This window comes from Zonotrichia albicollis, chromosome 25, assembly GCF_047830755.1.
Source record: "Zonotrichia albicollis isolate bZonAlb1 chromosome 25, bZonAlb1.hap1, whole genome shotgun sequence".
Lineage (NCBI taxonomy): Eukaryota > Metazoa > Chordata > Aves > Passeriformes > Passerellidae > Zonotrichia > Zonotrichia albicollis.
In genome coordinates, this window is record NC_133843.1 from 5121494 (window position 1) to 5140111 (window position 18618).

Here is an 18618-nt window from a genome sequence, read left to right on the forward strand (position 1 = left end):
CTTTTGTGACCATGTTTTAATCCATGTGCAAAAATACAACTTGAGTAATATAAAAGAATCAAACATAGCATAATTAACTAACATTCAGACAGTTTATTGGGTAAGAAGAAAGGCCAGGAGTGCTTTAGAACACATTAACAGATGGGCTACAGATCAGTTCATCTACCAGTGCACATTCATCACACTTCAATACAGCTCATCAAGAGTGACCTGAAAGAAGTTTCTAAAGTTTATATTCAGGGAAAGTAGCATGGGACAGGGAAAAGTGGGGTAGGGGAAGAGACCCAGCATCTTCATCACAAAACAAGGCAATAAATGAACCTCTCTTACCACTCACTGATTATATGTGAAGATGGCCTAATTACATTGGTTAAGTCACCCTTTATGTTAGTTTGTATCTAAAATGTTTTCTAGTACTAACAAGCCTTTTGGAAAGCACAGAGATAAAACTTTTTACTTTTACTTTCAAAGCTCTTTATGACAACGATGTCAGCTCAGCTACCCTGTAAGTTAGGCAAAAATTAGCTGTTTTCTGAGACACAGAGAAGTTAAATGACTTCATCAAAACGATGGTGAAGAATGTGTCAGTTATTACTAATATCCTCAAGAACCTGGAATGATACTGTTTTCAAAGAGAGGGAATTGGAGGCAACCAGCATCTGCTAGTAAGAAATTGCCAAATTTTCATCTCAGTTTTACTATTAAAATACTTTTAATTCCCTCTACCTCAGAAAGTGTTCCACACATATATTTCTGTAATAATGAGCTGTTTCATCTTAGTAACAAAAAGCACTGGTCCTTTCTAGCCCTAAGTAGACATCCTACTAGTCAAGATAGGTAGTCAAGATACAGTAAGAGTTACATACTCCAATGATCTTCCCATTATTACAGTTATCAAAGACACAAGCCAAGTTACTTTAAGGAATTTAGCTGGAGTACTCTAGTTTTTGTAAAAAAAAGTAGAGAAAAGATAACTAACCATTCTTTGAAATGGAACGCTGTTAAAAACCAAGTTATCCTAAAATGAAGCACACAGCTGCTACAAAGGGCAGGATTAACCCAATAAACTTGAATATCCCCAATTGCAAGGTTAACAGATTTGTCAGCTCAGCCCTTACTTATCCCTAGAAAAGCTTTTGGTTTGCAGAAATGTGAAATGGACATTGGAGCTAATTCTTCATTCTGTAGGTCCACAAAGAAGCAACAGTAGAAACTGTTGTGTATACCTGCATTGAATAGTTTCCAAAACCTTCTGGATATCTCCCTCCATCTGAGCTGAACTCTTGCATTTTCTCCTTTTTTTTAATCCTAACAAGTATTTTGCTGTAGCAAGCAGCTGCTGAAGTGCATCCCTTCCTGTCCAGTGCCTAGCCAGATTAGAGAGATCATTTGCCCATTTTAATAAATAAAAGATGAAAGTGTGGCTCATTAAATGAGCCTGCAAAGACTCCTCCCCATTAACTTCAGCTCAGGTATAACTGCTGGGTAACACTGGGTAACATGAAGCCATAAAATGAATCTCTAAATAGCTGTGCCATGCAATCTGGTACCATCAACTCAGCTTTACAGCTGCCAGTACAACCCACTGATGGCACACTTGGCTCTTTCAGATTTACACCACGAGGGCATAACTTACCTGTGACAGATCCATGTGAGTTTATTGCTGCTTTATGGCTCCTGTGTAAAAGATTCACCCAGTTGTTCAAAAGCAAGGCTGTGACTGGCACCAGGAGCTCTAGTTCAACACCTGGGTCAATCCCTCTGAGCTTATCACAGCTCCTGCAAAGAAGCTTTTCAGGAAAATCTGTGCACAGGTACTAAATAACACAGAAGAGAATTCAGTTGCCACTAAGTAATATGGTGTGGATCAAATCCAGCTTTGCACTGGAAGGCACATATTTTCCCCATTGTGTTTGGCATGTTTTTCACACAGCTGCTGAAACAATCAGCTCTGCAAAGGGACACATGAACAGCAAGTGGCAAGAGCTGCAGGAGAAAACAAAGCAATGCTGTAAGGTACAGAGTGGAGAACTTCCCTTCAGAGATCACTTAACTGTGATTCAGTGACACAAACTCTGGACTCCATTAGGAAAAATCTTATTAACAAAATTGGTTTATTCCAGTTTCCAGTCCTAATTTTTATGCAGAGCCAATGCAATAATCCAGATTTGTTTTTTTCTAACAATATATCTTTCTTCTTTGGTGAACCGGGCTTCTTATAACAAGACTATGAATAATACTCTAAATAAGCAGAGAAAAACAAATTGGGAAAAAAAAAAGCTATTTTAACATCAGGAATTTGTTTTCCACCTATGTATCCATTAATCCATAGCTATTCAGAGAAATTTGACACTCTGTCAGCTTTTCCTAACTCAAAACTTGCCATTTCAGAAAGTAAATTCTAAGCACATACAAAAATGGAAACCATTTGGTTTTGTACCCATTAAGGGCTTTCCAGTTGCATGGCTTGCATTTACAGCTTCAGCTTTTGTAGCACAATACAGATTTATTGGTTTTGGCCTAAAGTTTGTGCAGTGGGCTATCTGTGCTCCATTTTAGCACTACAACCCACAGAGATTTATAACTTTGACATTTCTAGACTGCATGGGACAAGCAGAAGTAATAATTCATTAATCAGTATCTAGTGCATTTCAGGGGGTTTGGAAATAAAAGCTCAAAATTTGGCCAGGAAAAGCAAAACAAAACTTAAAGCACACTACAGATAAGGATGAGATACAAGAGAGTGAATTAATGGCACCTACATTGTGATACTAAACATCTGGCAGTGTTTTCTGATTCCCATATGGGAGCCACTGGGCTCCTTCACCACTATAAAAAAAAAGGTGATAAGAAGAATCGTTGTGCTTGTGAAGTGAATGGGGAGTGTGATTTGAGGCTCTATCTTTCATTGAACTGACAGGGACAAAGTCAGGTGGCAAAAGGATGAGGTTCTTTAAACATTTCCTTGACCTTATGTCACCTTGTTCCTCACAGCAAAACCACACAGTTCTCCCCTTCTGCAGAACTGATAAATCACTTTTCTGACAGTATAAGCTGTGTTGTATAAGCTATCCAAGACCAGAATTCATAACATTCACTACCAACAGTTCAAGGTGGTCTTTCCATTCTTCTCACAGTCCATAATGAGCCATTTATTCAGAACATCCATGTTAATCGGCATGAAGAGTGAATTATGAAGCCTGACCCTACAGCTCTTTTCACAGTTTGGGCAGAGCACCAGCTGGTGCCAATGTAATGCCAAAAACATAGAAAAGGCCCAGCAGCAGATTGAGTTTGGCTGTCCTCTGAGGAATTTTGTTGAAGTTCTGGCTGCGGAACTGTCTCTCCAGTGAGAATGCCATGGGGATGGTGAGCAGGGGCAGCGCCATGCTGATGGTGTACCGTGTGGCCAGCACACAGAAAATCAGGTAGGGCAGGAAGAGCAGCACAGTGTAGAGCATGTAGGAGAAGGTGGGGCCGATGAGGATGGCCAGGGTGACAATGCCAGCCTGCCGGTCTGACTCCATGTCCCGGGTGTTGTTGCTGTGCAGGATGGCCTCGGTGCTGAGGGCCAGGGGGACAGCGTAGAGCAGGGGGGTCAGGGACAGGTAACCAACCTGCACTGCATGGGCAAACTCCACAGCCAGGGGCCCAAAGGTGATCAGGATCACCACATCACCAAGGGCTACGTATTTAAATCCAATTCCTGTGGCAAGACACAAGAATAAAATCAAGCATTGTTAAATAATTCAAATGACAGAAGAGAACGGAGACATGACAGTTCAGCCTTTCCCATAGGAATACTACAAAACAACCAAAGCACATGTAGCTATGGACCAGAAACATGTTATTTCTAAGATTAGAATTTCTCCAGACAAACAATGTAACAAAAACTGAAGGCCACTGTGGCATTCACATTCTCTGAAACAATCCCTTTGCCCAGGATTTTTCTCCTGGGAAGCTGAGAAGCCTCAATCCTTATTTCATTTCTTCTCCTGTGTGGAATGTGTTTGGAGATTGTTTACCCACAGGTGATTGTTCCATTGGATTCTGGTGTGAGTTGTTTTCACTCTTTGGCCCATTACAGCCAAGCTGTGTCAGGACTCTGGAAAGAGTCACAAATTTTCATTATTATCTTTTTAGCATTCAGTAAGTATCATTATTTAGGAAAAACCTTAAAGTATCCTTTCTGTAGTCTTAGTATAACATAGTATTATAAAATAATAAATTGTCCTTCTGAGAACATGGAATCAGATTCATCATTCCTGCCTTCATCTGGATTTCCCAGCAAATAGGCCAGATTTTAGCACCCACCTAGAAATACCTGTCTCTGCAGAAACCTACAGAAATAAGGTACTTTTCAGTGTGATCATGCATACTAGAACTTGATCCTGAAGAAATACAGAAAATGCTCAGAATGGAATGCAAGACTGGTAAGATGCTTTCAGGGAAATGCACATATCTGAAAGTCTGACAGTTAGAAACTAAGTTGCTTTTTCTTCTCCTACTAATGATGTTTGTATCTATCCAACACAGGAAGACACTAAAATATCCTTGTCTTATTAAGAAATATCACAAGCTGTACTATAAAGCATTCACAGTGAAGCTCCATCTAAAGAATAACAATGAAACATTCCAAAACAAAGTAACATTCCCACCAAAGGAAAGAAAATGTGCCATTAGCTACATTGCTAAAGGATATGAGATAAACTTGGCAGAAAGATTCAGCAACAGTTCTGGTAAGTATCTAAAGCCACACATGTAAACAATAATGCCTCAACAGCACTATGCAACTGAAGATCTTGGTATGACTCTTCCCACAAAATTCAATTGTAAAGAACACAAGTTTACATACCAGTGCTTCAGTAAATATCACAAATATTTTATTGCAGTGAACTAGATAGAATCAGGTGTGTCTTCTAGAAACCTCTTGACAATTCAGCTGATTCTATCACTTCTACATTCAGATTCACAAGAAACGGGGTGCAGCACTCACCTCCGGTATAAAGGAAGGAGCTGGAAAGTCCTCCAAAGTAAATCAGGGCCAGGTGCTCCAGCTTGAGCGTCGAGACCGCGTAGAGCCCAGCAGCGCAGATACAGCCCACGGTGTAGAGAAAGACTCCAAACCGCACTACATCCTGCGGCTCCAAAATCTGGTCCACCAACGTCCTGTCATCACTCTTCTTGTGATCGATGCCTTTGGAAAAGTCATAGTAGGTATTCACCAGGTTACCGGCCCCGTGCACGGCCAGCACGGTCACGGCGCTTCCCAGCAGCAGCCCCGGGTCCAGCGCTCCCTCAGCCCGGTACGCCAGGGCGCTGCCCAGCGCCACGGGGGTGAGCGAAGCGCTGAAGCTCCACGGCCGGAGCGCCAGCACATAGGCCGCGCACTTGTGTCTCCAGCTGCCGCCGGCGGCCCCGTCCGCGCCCGCCAAGGCCGCGCCGCCGCTCTCGCTCCCGCGGGGGCTCTCGGCGCTGATACTGATCTTCTGCACCAGCTCTGCTGGTCCCATGCTCGCCCCGCCGTCTCGCAGCAGCAGCACCTGGAAGGGGAAGGGCCGCGCGTTAGCGGGGCCCGGGGGGAGCGGGGGGCGCCGCCGCTATGGCGGCCTGAGGGAGACGCCAGGGCGCCGCCATTACCCGCCCTGCGAGACCGCCAGCCCGCCCGGCCCCGCAACCCCCGCGGCCGTGTGCGAAGTGTTCCGCACCTGCCGGCACCTCTCGGTGTAGAAATTAAAAGTAAAATGAAGCGGCGCATGGCGTCATGCGCGGCGGCGAGGAGGTGACCCCGCAGCACGCTGCAGCACCACGATTCATGTCAGAGCCGCCACGGAGCACCCGAAGCCTGGCGCAGACACAGCCGCCGCCGTGGCTGCTGTCAGGGGCACGGCCGGACACATTTCAGCGGAGCACACCGGGCACGGCGGCCACTTGCTCCCTGTGCGCATGCGCAGGGCTCACACCGTAGCATGGCTTGTGCTGGGAAGGACCTTAAAGCTCCTCTCGTGTCAGCCCCTCCCGTGGGCAGGAACACCTTCCGCTGGCTCAGGCTGCTCCTACATGGCCTTGGACACTTCCATGGATGGGGCAGCCACAGCTTCTCTGGGCAACTTATGCCAGGATCTCCCCAAACATTTTCCTACATTTCTTCTCTTCTAGTCTGAACCCATTCCCCCTTGTTCCTTGTTAAGAGTCCCTCCTTGTATACCCCTCCAGATACTGAAAGGCTGCTCTGAGATCTCCACACAACCTTCTCTCCTTCCACAACAGCACCACACAGCTCGGTGTCACTTGCTGAGGGAGCCTCAATCCCATTGTCGCCGACAAAGCTGGCGAATACTATCAGCCCCAGTACCACCCCTGCGGGACACCGCTCGTCCCTGGTCTAGATGCGGACAATGCACCGCTGACCGCAACTCTTTACGTGCGGCTATCCAGCCAGTTCTTTATCCAACGAGTGGTCTATCCATCAAGTCAATGTCTCTCGGGTTTAGAGACCGGGATGTCAGGCGGAACAGTGCCAAGCTCGAGCAGATGATGCCGCTTGCTCTACCCTATACCCATGCTGCAGCCCGGCCATAGCCGGCACTTCACGGAAGGGCGGAAGCCGGCATCGGGAGGGCGGGCCTACTGAGTAAACCCAGCCATTCTATTGGTCAGATATGCTGCCACTCAGCCACTACTGCCTTGATGATTGGTCAAAACCCGACTGTCCTTGCGGTTCCTTGGGGAAGGGGCGGAGCTTCCAGCTCTTTTTCCCCCTTTCCCTTTTTCTATTGGTCAGATGTGATGCCGATCACTGCATTCCCGGGATCCTATTGGCCAGCCGCGGCTCGCCGGCGCTGCAGGCGCGGCGGCGGGGCAGGCACGGGGCCCGGGGCCCGGAGTAGGGGAGGCGGCGGCGGGTGAGTGAGGGCGGCGGTGCCTCTCATCATCATCGGCTCCCCTTCCCCTCACCTCCCGCTCCCCGCCCTGCCCGAGCTCCCGGCCGCGCGGCCGTGCCCGCCTTGCCCCGCCTCACCCCTTCCTTACGCTCGGCCTGCGGGGTTCACCCCGCACTCGGGCCTGCCGCGTCCCGCCCGCTGCGCTCTGTGGCCCTGAGGGACTCCCAGGAACTGCCCCGGGCTGGGTTAATGGGCACCAGCGATCCCCCAGCTGCTCTTTGATCCGGGGAGCCTCTGCTGGGCTCCTGCCAGCAGCCAGCTCGCCCATGGTCCCGCTGGATGGCTGTGATCGTGTGTGGAGTATTTGGGGAGAAGCAGTTGAAGTTCTGGTGTTAGTGCTTGGTTTGGTTTTACATAATCTGAATATCGGGGAGAAAGGGGGGAGCGTCAAGCATCTGAAATGTTTTTGACATAAAGAAAGGCTGCTGAGAAAGTTTGTTTATGTGTTATGCTAGGAAACCCCGTGTTGCAATGATTGGCGGTGCTATAACTGGACTTCCCATCTCTAAATATCTGCTGGAGGATGTAACACTTGCCAGTGCTGAGCCTTCCTGGTGTTGGTGTCACACTGAGGTTTCTGTGAAGAAACTTGGATGGAAGTGTTCAGGGAGGGCATATGATAGTGATATAATCCTGGGAATGGTTGTGCTTACTTATTATAGGTGATTACAAACCCTAATTTCACCCTGCTGGTTTTCAACTGTTGCATTACCCTTGATTTAGGATTAAATCACCCTAGGGGACCTGGCCTACTGTGATGTATTTTGGTATTTGAGGAGCTAGAGAGCAAATAGGCTGGGGGTCATGATATGGGATGATACAGTTTTATCATGGAGTGTAATGCCTAAGGAATACAGTCATAACTTTTAATTTTATGGTTACCAACACAGCATCTTTATGGGTATTTTGGGAACAGTCAGGACGGACAGCCTTAAGAAAGAAGCTCAGAGATTTCAATTCAAGCAGTAAGAAACGTGTCTCTCTGAAGAATTTACAGGCCTTGATGCCCCTGAGCCCAGCACAGTGCCACCATGTCGGGTACTGTGTCCATCCTCCAACAATTTGCCAATGGCTTGAAGAGTCGCAGCGAGGAGACGAGGGCCAAAGCTGCCAAGGACCTGCAGCATTATGTCACCATGGAGCTGCGTGAGGTGGGTGCTGCAAGTGGAATTATTTATCCCTGTGTAGAGGAATGGGCTGGGTGCCTTGGAAATGGAGATTTTTGGAATATGGAAGCTGCTCTTAGGGAGGAGAGGGGCACACAAAGAGCTTATCTCTGCCCCCTGGCATGGAGGAGAGGTGAGCAAGTTGGTGGCACAAAAGGTGTACCAGAATAACTAAACTTGCTGCATATAGGTCACAAATAAGAGAAACTATTTTGAGCTTGTAATGTATGGTTAATTTAATTTCTTTCTGTTTAAGTGGCATAAGAAGCATTGTCTTTATGGAGGTTTTGGAGCAGGAGGGAGGGAGAGAGTGCTGGAAGCTGATTTGAACTTTTTGCTTTTACAGATGAGTCAGGAAGAATCTACCAGGTTTTATGATCAGCTGAACCATCACATATTTGAGCTGGTCTCTAGCTCTGATGCAAATGAAAGGAAGGGTGGCATTCTGGCTATAGGTAAGTGAAAATGCATAATGCTTCTGCTGAGTTTTCTCTTCATGCAGCTACTTTTAGGGACAGATTTCCAAAAGGAATGAGCTTTTATGGTTGGGGCCTGATGTCTGACAGCTCAGGATACTGGGTGTGTTCTGGTTGCTGGCTCTGAAAATCTGTGTGAAGTGTCAGCATGGGAGCTACTGAGAGTGGCTGAGAACCTGGTACTTAATGGGCCCTGAGCTCTTCTGGGACTTGAGCATCAAATGTGAATGCTGAGCACATGGAAATTCTGTTCTGGAGCTCAGCTGAGAGCACCTTGTGCTGCCCCTTTATATGTTTCAGGGCAGGCTGACTTTCTCAACTCTCTTCCATCTGGAGAGATTCTTGTTATTTAAATTTACCTGGCTCCATAACAGCAACTTCCATCCCCAAGAGAGGCTCAGAGAGCTTCTGCTTTGATTCCAATCAGCCTCTCCATGAGTGGCTCTGGCTGTGTGCTCTGAGATTGCAGAGCTGCCTGAATCCCCACTCTTGGGGAAGTCAGCTTGCAGAAATACTTTGGAAGCAGCCTGTATTGTAGCAGTTACTTCTTAAACAGCCAAAGAGCTCTTTATGGTTTAGGCTCATAGACATAAAAATCATCCAGTCCCAATGTGTCTGAAGGCAGTGTAAATCCCTTAGAGAAATCTTTATGGATAACATCAGGTCTTAAGCTGACAGTATCACATTCAAGTTGTTTTGTGAATTTAGTGAAAGGTGCCAGCTTGGCAACCCTGGACACTTTATCTACAAAACAAGCACAGCCCAGGCACTGGCAATGAAAGCTTCTGCCATGCTGCTGTCTGCTGAATTGCCTCCATCCTCTCCAGGAGAGACTGTCTCTGGGACTGAGGAACAGAGCATTTCCTTGGGCTGTTCAGTCTTTGACTTTTCTTGTGAGGTGGACTTGCTACAGCAGTTGCATGCAGATGGATGTCTTTCTATCAGGAATGAGTCTGTGATCCCAGGGTGAATTATTTTTTTCCTCTTCTAAAACTAAAAATTGTGAAATTTATGAGGCTACCAGATGCATTTTTCCACTCATTTAAAAAGTTCACGTTTTTACGAATGGTGGCCCTATCCTGTGCTTGATTTTTTTTTTTTTTTTTGTGTGGATTTGTAATTTAGGGGGGCTTAATGGGAATCTTTAAGGAATACTAGCAGTCATGCAGGGATTACCCACTGTCTGCCTCAGTGACTCTTGGGGAGAACTGCAGCACATGCAAACTGCAGCGTTGCTCCCTTTCTCTGCAGCGAGTCTTATCGGTGTTGAAGGAGGTAATGCCACCCGTATCGGCAGGTTTGCCAACTACCTGAGGAACCTCCTGCCATCCAATGACCCTGTGGTGATGGAGATGGCTTCCAAGGCTATTGGGAGGCTTGCAATGGCTGGTGACACCTTCACAGCTGAGTATGTGGAGTTTGAGGTGAAACGAGCTCTGGAGTGGCTGGGAGCTGACAGGAATGAAGGCCGTAGACATGCAGCTGTAAGTGATGCCTGTTTTGTTGTCATCAAATAGTTGGGATTAGTGAACAGTGGTAGGAAACATGCACAGAAATCTGCAGAAAAGCTTTGGTCAGGGTGGGAATGGTTGCCAGTCCATGCTTGAGAATCTGTAATGCCCTCATGGCAGACAGAGTGCTGCTTCATTGCTTCTCCATTAACCCAGTGACTAATGAAGAGCATGACACTGTTATGTCAGAGTGTGGGGATGAAAAAGCTCACAGACATTTTCAGTCTAAACAAATGGTACTGCACTGTAAAAGTTATGAGGTTTGTGTGCTCATCTTTCAGATTGTTACTGTTTCCCTCCCCCTGTGCAGGTCCTTGTCCTGCGGGAGCTGGCCATCAGCGTGCCCACCTTCTTCTTCCAGCAAGTGCAGCCATTCTTTGACAATATCTTTGTGGCTGTGTGGGATCCCAAGCAGGCCATCCGAGAGGGAGCTGTCTCTGCCTTAAGAGCCTGCCTTATCCTCACCACACAACGGGAGCCAAAAGAGATGCAGAAACCCCAGTGGTACAGAGTAAGAAAATAACTTTGTTTTCAAGCAGCCCCTTGTTGAAGTGCCAGTTTTCAGAAGAGCTGGCTAAGCTAAGAACCTGTCACCTTTATCAGTTAAAAAACTGCCTCTCCATGAAAGGGTTGAAAATATAATGGCTCCTTTAGCTTACTGCTGCAAAAATAAGCAAGATTTAACTCCTTCAAGATTACATCTGCACCTCATCTTTGGCTGTTGAACTTGACCTAGTTTTATAGCCATGCAATTATCTAGTGTCATCTCTTACTAGTAGAGGGTTTTATTAGTGTAGATAAAACATAAGTGTGAAAGATAAGAATTCTTTTGGCTGAACCTTTGCTGCCATTGTCACATGAATTCAAGCTTGGTGATATCAAGTAAGTTTTGGGCAGTGCAGTCAGATGTTATGAATTTGGATTTCTTGTAATCAAATAAGTGCTGCAGACAGTGATGAAGCTGATACCATGCTGTTTGATTAGTGCTGCTGAAAATGCTCTGCAGCAGAGTCCACAACTTTTGGGTAAATCAGAATTTTATTGCATTATTCATCTTTTATTACTCAATTGAGGTTTGTGGCTACTCTTGGAAAATTCAGAATGTCACTAAATCCTGACTGGCAGTACTCCTTCATTTCCACAGACTTGGTTTCTGCATTGTCACTGAGATTATTTTTTTTTCCCTAAGCATACATATGAAGAGGCTGAGAAGGGCTTTGATGAGACTTTGGCCAAAGAGAAAGGAATGAATCGTGATGACAGAATCCACGGTGCCTTACTGATCCTCAATGAGCTAGTGAGAATCAGCAGTATGGAGGGAGAGGTGAGCAAAGGAGTGATTATGGTCACTGATTGAGAGTGCATAGCAACTCTGCAGGCTGTGCAAATATCCCATAGTGTTGCAATGGGGTTGTTGGGTGGAAAAATCTAAGCATGGAGTCGAGCATTAAGGTGTGTTAGAGAAATAAAAGGGACAAGTTTGGGCTGAGGAGGTAATAAGCTCCAACAGAAAGTCTATTAACTTGATTAAATACAATGAAAAATATTTTTTGTATGGAATGAAGACTCTCTTGCATGTTAGATACTCAAAGATTTTTGCTGGATTTTACTCAGTTGATGTTTTACAGCCATTTGAGTGTTGATTATACAGGATGCTGTTTAGGAGATTTGGGTAATGCTGTACTGAGAGTATGTGACCGTGTTCACAGGGGTCTCAGGTTGAGGGAAGAGATGAGGATCTGACTCCATGTTTCAGAAGGCTTGATTTATTATTTTATTATATATATCATATTAAAACTATACTATAAGAATAGAAGACAGGATTTCATCAGAAGGCTGGCTAAGAATAGAAAAGGAAATAATGATAACAAAGGTTTGTGTCTCGGACTCTCTGTCTGAGCCAGCTGACTGTGATTGGCCATTAATTAAAAACAACCAACATGGGCCAATCCCAGATGCACCTGTTGCATTCCACAGCAGCAGATAACCATTGTTTAAATTTTTTCTTGAGGCCTCTCAGCTTCTCAGGAGGAAAAACCCTAAGGAAAGGATTTTTCATAAAAGATGTCTACAACAAGAGTATCTTAATTACTTTTTATTTTTTAACGTTTCTCTACTTTGTGCAGCGCCTTAGAGAGGAGATGGAGGAGATCACTCAGCAGCAGCTTGTGCATGACAAGTACTGCAAAGACCTGATGGGCTTCAGTACCAAGCCTCGCCACATCACTCCCTTCACAAGCTTCCAGTCTCTGCAGCCCTCTCAGTCAAATGCTTTGGCTGGGCTCCTGGGGTACAGTGCTCACCAAGGAATTATGGGCTTTGCAACCTCACCTGTCCCAGTAAAATCTACACTGGTAGAAAGTCGATGCTGCAGGGATCTGATGGAAGAGAAATTTGATCAAGTATGTGTTTGTTCTTCAGCTTGTCTCCCAATATTCTCAACATCTGTTCTCACAGAGGAATTGTACTCTGTGTTTTTACTTAGCAGGCAATACCAGCTAGTATTGAACTGAGCCTTCAAAACTCAATATTTACATGTATTGTGGCTTTGTCACTGCCTGTCTTGGGGCAAATGATTTATTCCCTTTGGAAGCAGTCTTGATTATCCTTTTCTTTGAGGGACTCTAAAGCCAAATGTCAGTAGAATGCCTAAAAGCACACAGGTAATAAACATTTGTGCATTACTGCCAATCCTTTAAAGCCTAATCTGTTTCCTTCCAGGTCTGCCAGTGGGTTCTCAAGTGCAGAACCAGCAAAAATTCTTTGATCCAGATGACAGTTCTCAATCTGCTCCCACGACTGGCTGCTTTCCGTCCCTCAGCATTCACAGGTGACAAGACAAATGCTTGGATGTTAGAAATATTGCTGAGTTTAGGCTGGAAGTTGTCCAGATCTCTGGTCCAGATGAACTTGTGCAGTTGAACACCAAATGTGGTGCTTGTCTGATGAGCACATTCCTCTCAGGGAATGTTCTGCATAAGTGTGACTTGATAGCTGGTGCCAAAATGTTGCTCTGATGAAGAAATCTATTTTCAGAATTTGATGATCAATACCATAACACATAAAAACCTCCTTTTTCTGTTTTCTCCTCGATATGTCAGACTTAGAGGAGAATTCTCTCATGCTCTGACTCAGTATATGCCAAATATTATTGGAGTTCTCTTCCTTTTTCTCTGTTGCATGTGCTAGGAAATACCTGCCAGCTTTAAAGCAGTTCAGTTGATTTATCAAGCAATAGGAGAGTATCAGGGTTGGAGCCAAGTCACCAAGCTGCTCTTAGTTGGTTGTAACAGCTTTTGCCTTAATTATTCAAAATTTCCAATCAATCACTATGAAACCAAGATGCTTGGATCTTATATGTGTATAAAACCTGTTGCAGTGGGGGTGTTTTATAGCTCTTTTATTCTAGTGATTTTTCTTTTTAAAATCAAAGCCTTTTGTAGCACGAAATATTTATTACATGTTTGCCACTGATCATATCAGCAAATTTAATATTACTCGGTCTGTTTTCTAGTTTTACACTTGTAAATATTTAGTTGGAAATGTTATGCAGCTGTATAAACCAAAATAAATTCTAATATCTGTATTGTTTTCTCTTGTGGGCAGCTGATCAGTATCTTCCAGACACCATGAATCATGTTCTGAGTTGTGTGAAGAAGGAGAAGGAGCGAACAGCAGCCTTCCAGGCCTTGGGTTTGCTTTCTGTGGCAGTGAGGTCTGAGTTTCAAGCTTACCTACCAAAAGTCCTTGAAATCATTAAAGCAGCTCTTCCCCCAAAGGACTTTGCCCACAAGTAAGTGTGTGAAAGTTGGAGGGAGAAATGGAAACACTTGCTCTTTATATAATTTTTGTAATGTGGGATCAAATTCTTCTGTTAAAATCAGAAGTGTTCCTGTAAGACTGATACCACAGAAGGAGGATGAGGAAAGATGAAAAATTGAAATATTGAAAAATAGCAGCTCCTTGTAATTTTGTGATTCTTTTCCAGGAGACAGAAGTCTGTGCAGGTTGATGCCACAGTCTTCACCTGCATTAGCATGCTGGCACGAGCCATGGGACCCAGTATCCAGCAGGACATCAAAGAGCTTTTGGAACCTATGCTGGCTGTGGGCCTGAGGTAAGCAAAAACTGGTTTGCTGTTAGCTGCAGGATGGCACTGTCAGCCATACAGAGTGAGATCTTCAAAGTTTTCAGATTGATAAGGAAGATTATTGCTTTTAAGTAGACATAAGATCTTTCAGAAGATCACTATAGCTGTTGAAGAATGGTATGTTTGAACTGTTAATGTTCTGTTATTTAAGAGAATTCATATCTCAGTAAAGAAATCTTCTTGTAGAACAGCTAGTCCAAAAGTATTCTCCTTTATTTTCCACCATTCAAACTCATTTGTCAGCAACCTGCGTAATTTCTGACAGCATCTGACAGCCAGCAGATTTCTGCCATAACAAACTGGCAGAGAAGGAGAGCTAAAGTGCTGAATATTTGCTCCTGGCTTCTTTCACCTTTGTAGCTGACAGTTCTTACTGGAGGAATTAAGTTGTTAGTATGGAAGGTGTGGAGAAAGTTTTCAGGTTGCACAAAGCTGTTAAAATTGTATTGTCATCTGGAAGTCAATTTAGTTGCTTTTCTGTTTAAAAAACGTAGCTGTAAGAAGTCATTTAGATTTGTAACAGTTTTCCAGCAACACTGGCTGATGCAGTGCTGTGTGCAGCAGTCCTGGGACTTTGCTCACCCAGTTTATACAGGAAGGTCACCTCATGCCTTAGTTCACACACAGGACTCTGTGCTCTGCTGGCAGGTGTTGCTCTCATGTGCAATCTCTGATTGGCAAAAGCATAAATAAACAAAAAGATGAAATATGCATGTCATAGTTCCTTTTCTAATGACTTTTGCTTGCTTCTTGTCCTCAGCCCTGCTCTGACAGCCGTGCTGTACGACTTGAGCCGTCAGATCCCACAGCTGAAGAAGGATATCCAGGATGGGCTGCTGAAAATGCTCTCTCTTGTTCTGATGCACAAACCTCTGAGACATCCAGGCATGCCAAAGGGCCTTGCCCACCAGCTGGCCTCCCCCAGTCTCACCAACATCCCAGAGGCCAGTGATGTGGGCAGCATCACCCTCGCCCTGCGCACGCTCGGCAGCTTTGAGTTTGAAGGTGAGATGTGTCACCAGCCAGGGGCTGTACAAATCACCAACAGGACAGGACTGCTGGGAACTGCCCTGAGCTGTTTTGTTTTCCAGCATCAGTCTCATTCCATAGTTATGACAATGGGAAGAAGCCAGCAGCTCACGTCCCAGGCAGCAGACCAAGAACTTAATGTTACAACTCACTTTAAAAGTTTTTTGACCAATCACACAAAGCAAAAGCACATTGACAGTAGCTCCATCCAACCACTATAAGCACAGATACCTTTGGTTAAAAACATGCTTGCTTATTTAGAATACAATACCTGCTTGTAAGCCTTAAAACACAATGCACAGAGCTCCATTATTAAGCTTTAACCATCCTAATATCTTGCTGGATATTAGCGAGATATTGTCTTGCTAGAGATACGTTACTGCAGCTTAAGGAGTTATTCTAGACAAACATTAATACACAGACCATGTTCTATTTGTTCTTACTTTTCTGCTTCTTACATAATTTTTCTGCTGAGCAATCTTATGGCTACTACTTAGCTCTAATCACAATTCTGCTGTCTCTGAAGCCTGCCTTTTGCAGCTTTCCCAAAACCCCCTGATTTTATGGTGAAATAAGGAAGCAGGGGGCAAGGGCATATGGGAAAGAAACAACTGGAACATTGGAATAGAGTACAAATAGCAGAAAAATTCTGGGAGCATGGTCTTTAACCTCCTATTCTCTGGTAAAACTGCTAACTGAGGTGTAAACCTGTGTTTTAACCAGCCATCTTCCTCTTTTCAGGCCACTCCCTGACTCAGTTCGTTCGGCATTGCGCGGATCACTTCCTGAACAGCGAGCACAAGGAGATCCGCATGGAGGCCGCCCGCACCTGCTCCCGCCTGCTCACGCCCTCCATCCACCTCATCAGTGGCCATGCCCACGTGGTCAGTCAGACAGCAGTGCAGGTCGTGGCTGATGTCCTCAGCAAGCTGCTTGTGGTTGGAATAACTGACCCAGGTTAGTGGGGGATTCGGAGAAAGGGGCTCTCCTACCACGTGTTAATTTTATCATTAAAAGGTGAGCAGGGGATGATGTTACAAATACAAATAGAATGTGAACGTATTTGCCACTACACCTAATTTACACCTTGGTAAATTAGGAAAAAAAAGTCTCCCAATTTCTTTTTCCACATCTCGATTTTTGAGGTATTAATAGAAAACTAGCAAAAAATGCTCCAGATGTGCCCTTGGTAATCCTTTGAACTAAGCAGAGCACTGAGACTCCTTTTGCTGCTCTTCTGGGTCACAACCTTAAATTTTGTAGTTTGGGAGGGAATTGGTCCTTCTTGTTCAAACTTTGTACTTGAATTTTTTTGTAATAGAATTTGAACATATTTGCCACTAAACTTAATCTGTCACTCTTGGTAAATTAAAAAAAAAGGCTCCCATTTTCTTTTTCCACATCTTGATTTTTGAGGTATTAATAGAAAACTAGCCAAAAATGCTCCAGATGTGCCCTTGATAATCCTTTGAACTAAGCAGAGCACTGAGACTCCTTTTGCTGCTCTTCTGGGTCACAACCTTAAATTTTGTAGTTTGGGAAGGAACTGGTCCTTCTTGTTGAAACTTTGTACTTGAATTTTTTTGTAATAGAATTTGAACATATTTGCCACTAAACTTAATCTGTCACTCTTGGTAAATTAGAAAAAAAGTCTCCCATTTTCTTTCTCCATATTTTGATTTTTGAGGTATTAATAAAACACTAGCAAAAAATGCTCCAGATGTGCCCTTGGTAATCCTTTGGACTAAGCAGAGCACTGAGACTCCTTTTGCTGCTGTTCTGGGTCACAACCTTAAATTTTGTAGTTCGGGAGGGAACTGGTCCTTCTTGTTGAAACTTTGTACTTGAATTTTTTTGTAATAGAATTTGAACATATTTGCCACTAAACTTAATCTGTCACTCTTGGTAAATTAGGAAAAAAAAGTCTCCCAATGTCTTTTTCCACATTTTGATTTTTGAGGTATTAATAGAACACCAGCAAAAAATGCTCCAGATGTGCCCTTGGTAATCCTTTGGACTGAACAGAGCACTGAGACTCCTTTTGCTGCTCTTCTGGGTCACAGCCTTAAATTTTGTAGTTTGGGAGGGAATTGGTCCTTCTTGTTGAAACTTTGTACTTGAATTTTTTTGTAATAGAATTTGAACATATTTGCCACTAAACTTAATCTGTCACTCTTGGTAAATTAGGAAAAAAAAGTCTCCCAATGTCTTTTTCCACATTTTGATTTTTGAGGTATTAATAGAAAACTAGCAAAAAATGCTCCAGATGTGCCCTTGGTAATCCTTTGAACTAAGCAGAGCACTGAGACTCCTTTTGCTGCTGTTCTGGGTCACAGCCTTAAATTTTGTAGTTTGGGAAGGAACTGGTCCTTCTTGTTGAAACTTTGTACTTGAATTTTTTTGTAATAGAATTTGAACATATTTGTCACTAAACTTAATCTGTCACTCTTGGTAAATTAGAAAAAAAAGTCTCCCAATTTCTTTTTCCACATTTTGATTTTTGAGGTATTAATAGAACACTAGCAAAAAATGCTCCAGATGTGCCCTTGGTAATCCTTTGAACTAAGCAGAGCGCTGAGACTCCTTTTGCTGCTCTTCTGGGTCACAGCCTTAAATTTTGTAGTTTGGGAGGGAATTGGTCCTTCTTGTTGAAACTTTGTTCTTGATTTTTTCTTTGTTCTTTCAGTTGAACTCAGGTTGCCACATAGGATCCAAAAATGACACTTAGAGGTGCAAGAGATTAGCACTGTGCTGACTTGGTTATTGGGGCATGTTGAGCAGCACAGAGATTTCTGGGCTGACCTGTCGTGGTTTTTGTGTGTGAAACACTGATATAGTGTCTTGCTCTGGGGAAGCTGTTGTGAAGAATTTTTGAGGAAAGGCGAAAAAAGTGACAAGAATTTAGTGCATTTAAAGAGAAATAAATGTGTTCTTGCAGACCCTGATATACGTTTCTGCGTCTTGGCTTCTCTGGATGAGCGGTTTGATGCTCACCTTGCCCAGGCTGAAAACCTGCAAGCTCTGTTTGTGGCCCTGAATGACCAAGTGTTTGAGATCCGAGAGCTGGCCATCTGCACTGTGGGGCGCCTGAGCAGCATGAACCCTGCCTTTGTCATGCCCTTCCTTAGAAAGATGTTAATCCAGGTGAGGAGGAGGAGGGATTCCTGCAGGGAAAACAGAGTCATTGATGTTGAGACTAAGGTGGTGTTAAAGAACTGGGCTATAACTGCATGGAGAGTGGGGGGGAAGAGTTATTGCCCAGCTTAGTGGGTTTCAGCAGATCTTTCTCATGATCAGTGGTTGGACTGAAGCTCTGTGGGTGTATTAAAAGGGAAAGGAAGG

General features: G+C 44.2%; 2 protein-coding genes across 5 annotated transcripts in view; one reads left to right on the top strand and one right to left on the bottom strand.

Annotated features, from left to right (window-relative positions):
* Nucleotides 1-353: 353 nt before the first annotated feature.
* UBIAD1 (UbiA prenyltransferase domain containing 1) lies at nt 354-5959 on the bottom strand. 2 transcript variants are annotated; one of them, XM_074558470.1, is made up of 3 exons: nt 5709-5959; nt 4997-5543; nt 354-3706 (listed from the first exon to the last, which is right to left on the bottom strand). In XM_074558470.1, exons 2-3 carry the CDS (start codon nt 5511-5513, stop codon nt 3219-3221), a joined length of 1005 nt encoding a protein of 334 aa, XP_074414571.1. In that variant the 5' UTR covers nt 5514-5543; nt 5709-5959; the 3' UTR covers nt 354-3218. The 2 variants fall into 2 exon arrangements, with proteins under 2 accessions (XP_074414571.1, XP_005493021.2); XM_005492964.4 differs by lacking the exon at nt 5709-5959 and having other exon boundaries at nt 4997-5689.
* Nucleotides 5960-6770: 811 nt separating this feature from the next.
* The window catches only part of MTOR (mechanistic target of rapamycin kinase), a 73366-nt gene continuing 61518 nt past the window's right edge, over nt 6771-18618 (top strand). For all 3 annotated transcript variants that reach the window (XM_074558318.1, XM_074558319.1, XM_074558321.1), the window contains exons 1-13: nt 6771-6905; nt 7933-8095; nt 8457-8565; nt 9838-10070; nt 10408-10608; nt 11287-11421; nt 12224-12499; nt 12819-12927; nt 13704-13890; nt 14086-14214; nt 15008-15252; nt 16018-16233; nt 18215-18420. In XM_074558318.1, the coding sequence (XP_074414419.1) occupies nt 7976-8095; nt 8457-8565; nt 9838-10070; nt 10408-10608; nt 11287-11421; nt 12224-12499; nt 12819-12927; nt 13704-13890; nt 14086-14214; nt 15008-15252; nt 16018-16233; nt 18215-18420 (2166 nt within the window). In that variant the 5' untranslated portion in view covers nt 6771-6905; nt 7933-7975. The remainder of the gene's footprint in view (nt 6906-7932; nt 8096-8456; nt 8566-9837; nt 10071-10407; nt 10609-11286; nt 11422-12223; nt 12500-12818; nt 12928-13703; nt 13891-14085; nt 14215-15007; nt 15253-16017; nt 16234-18214; nt 18421-18618) is intronic.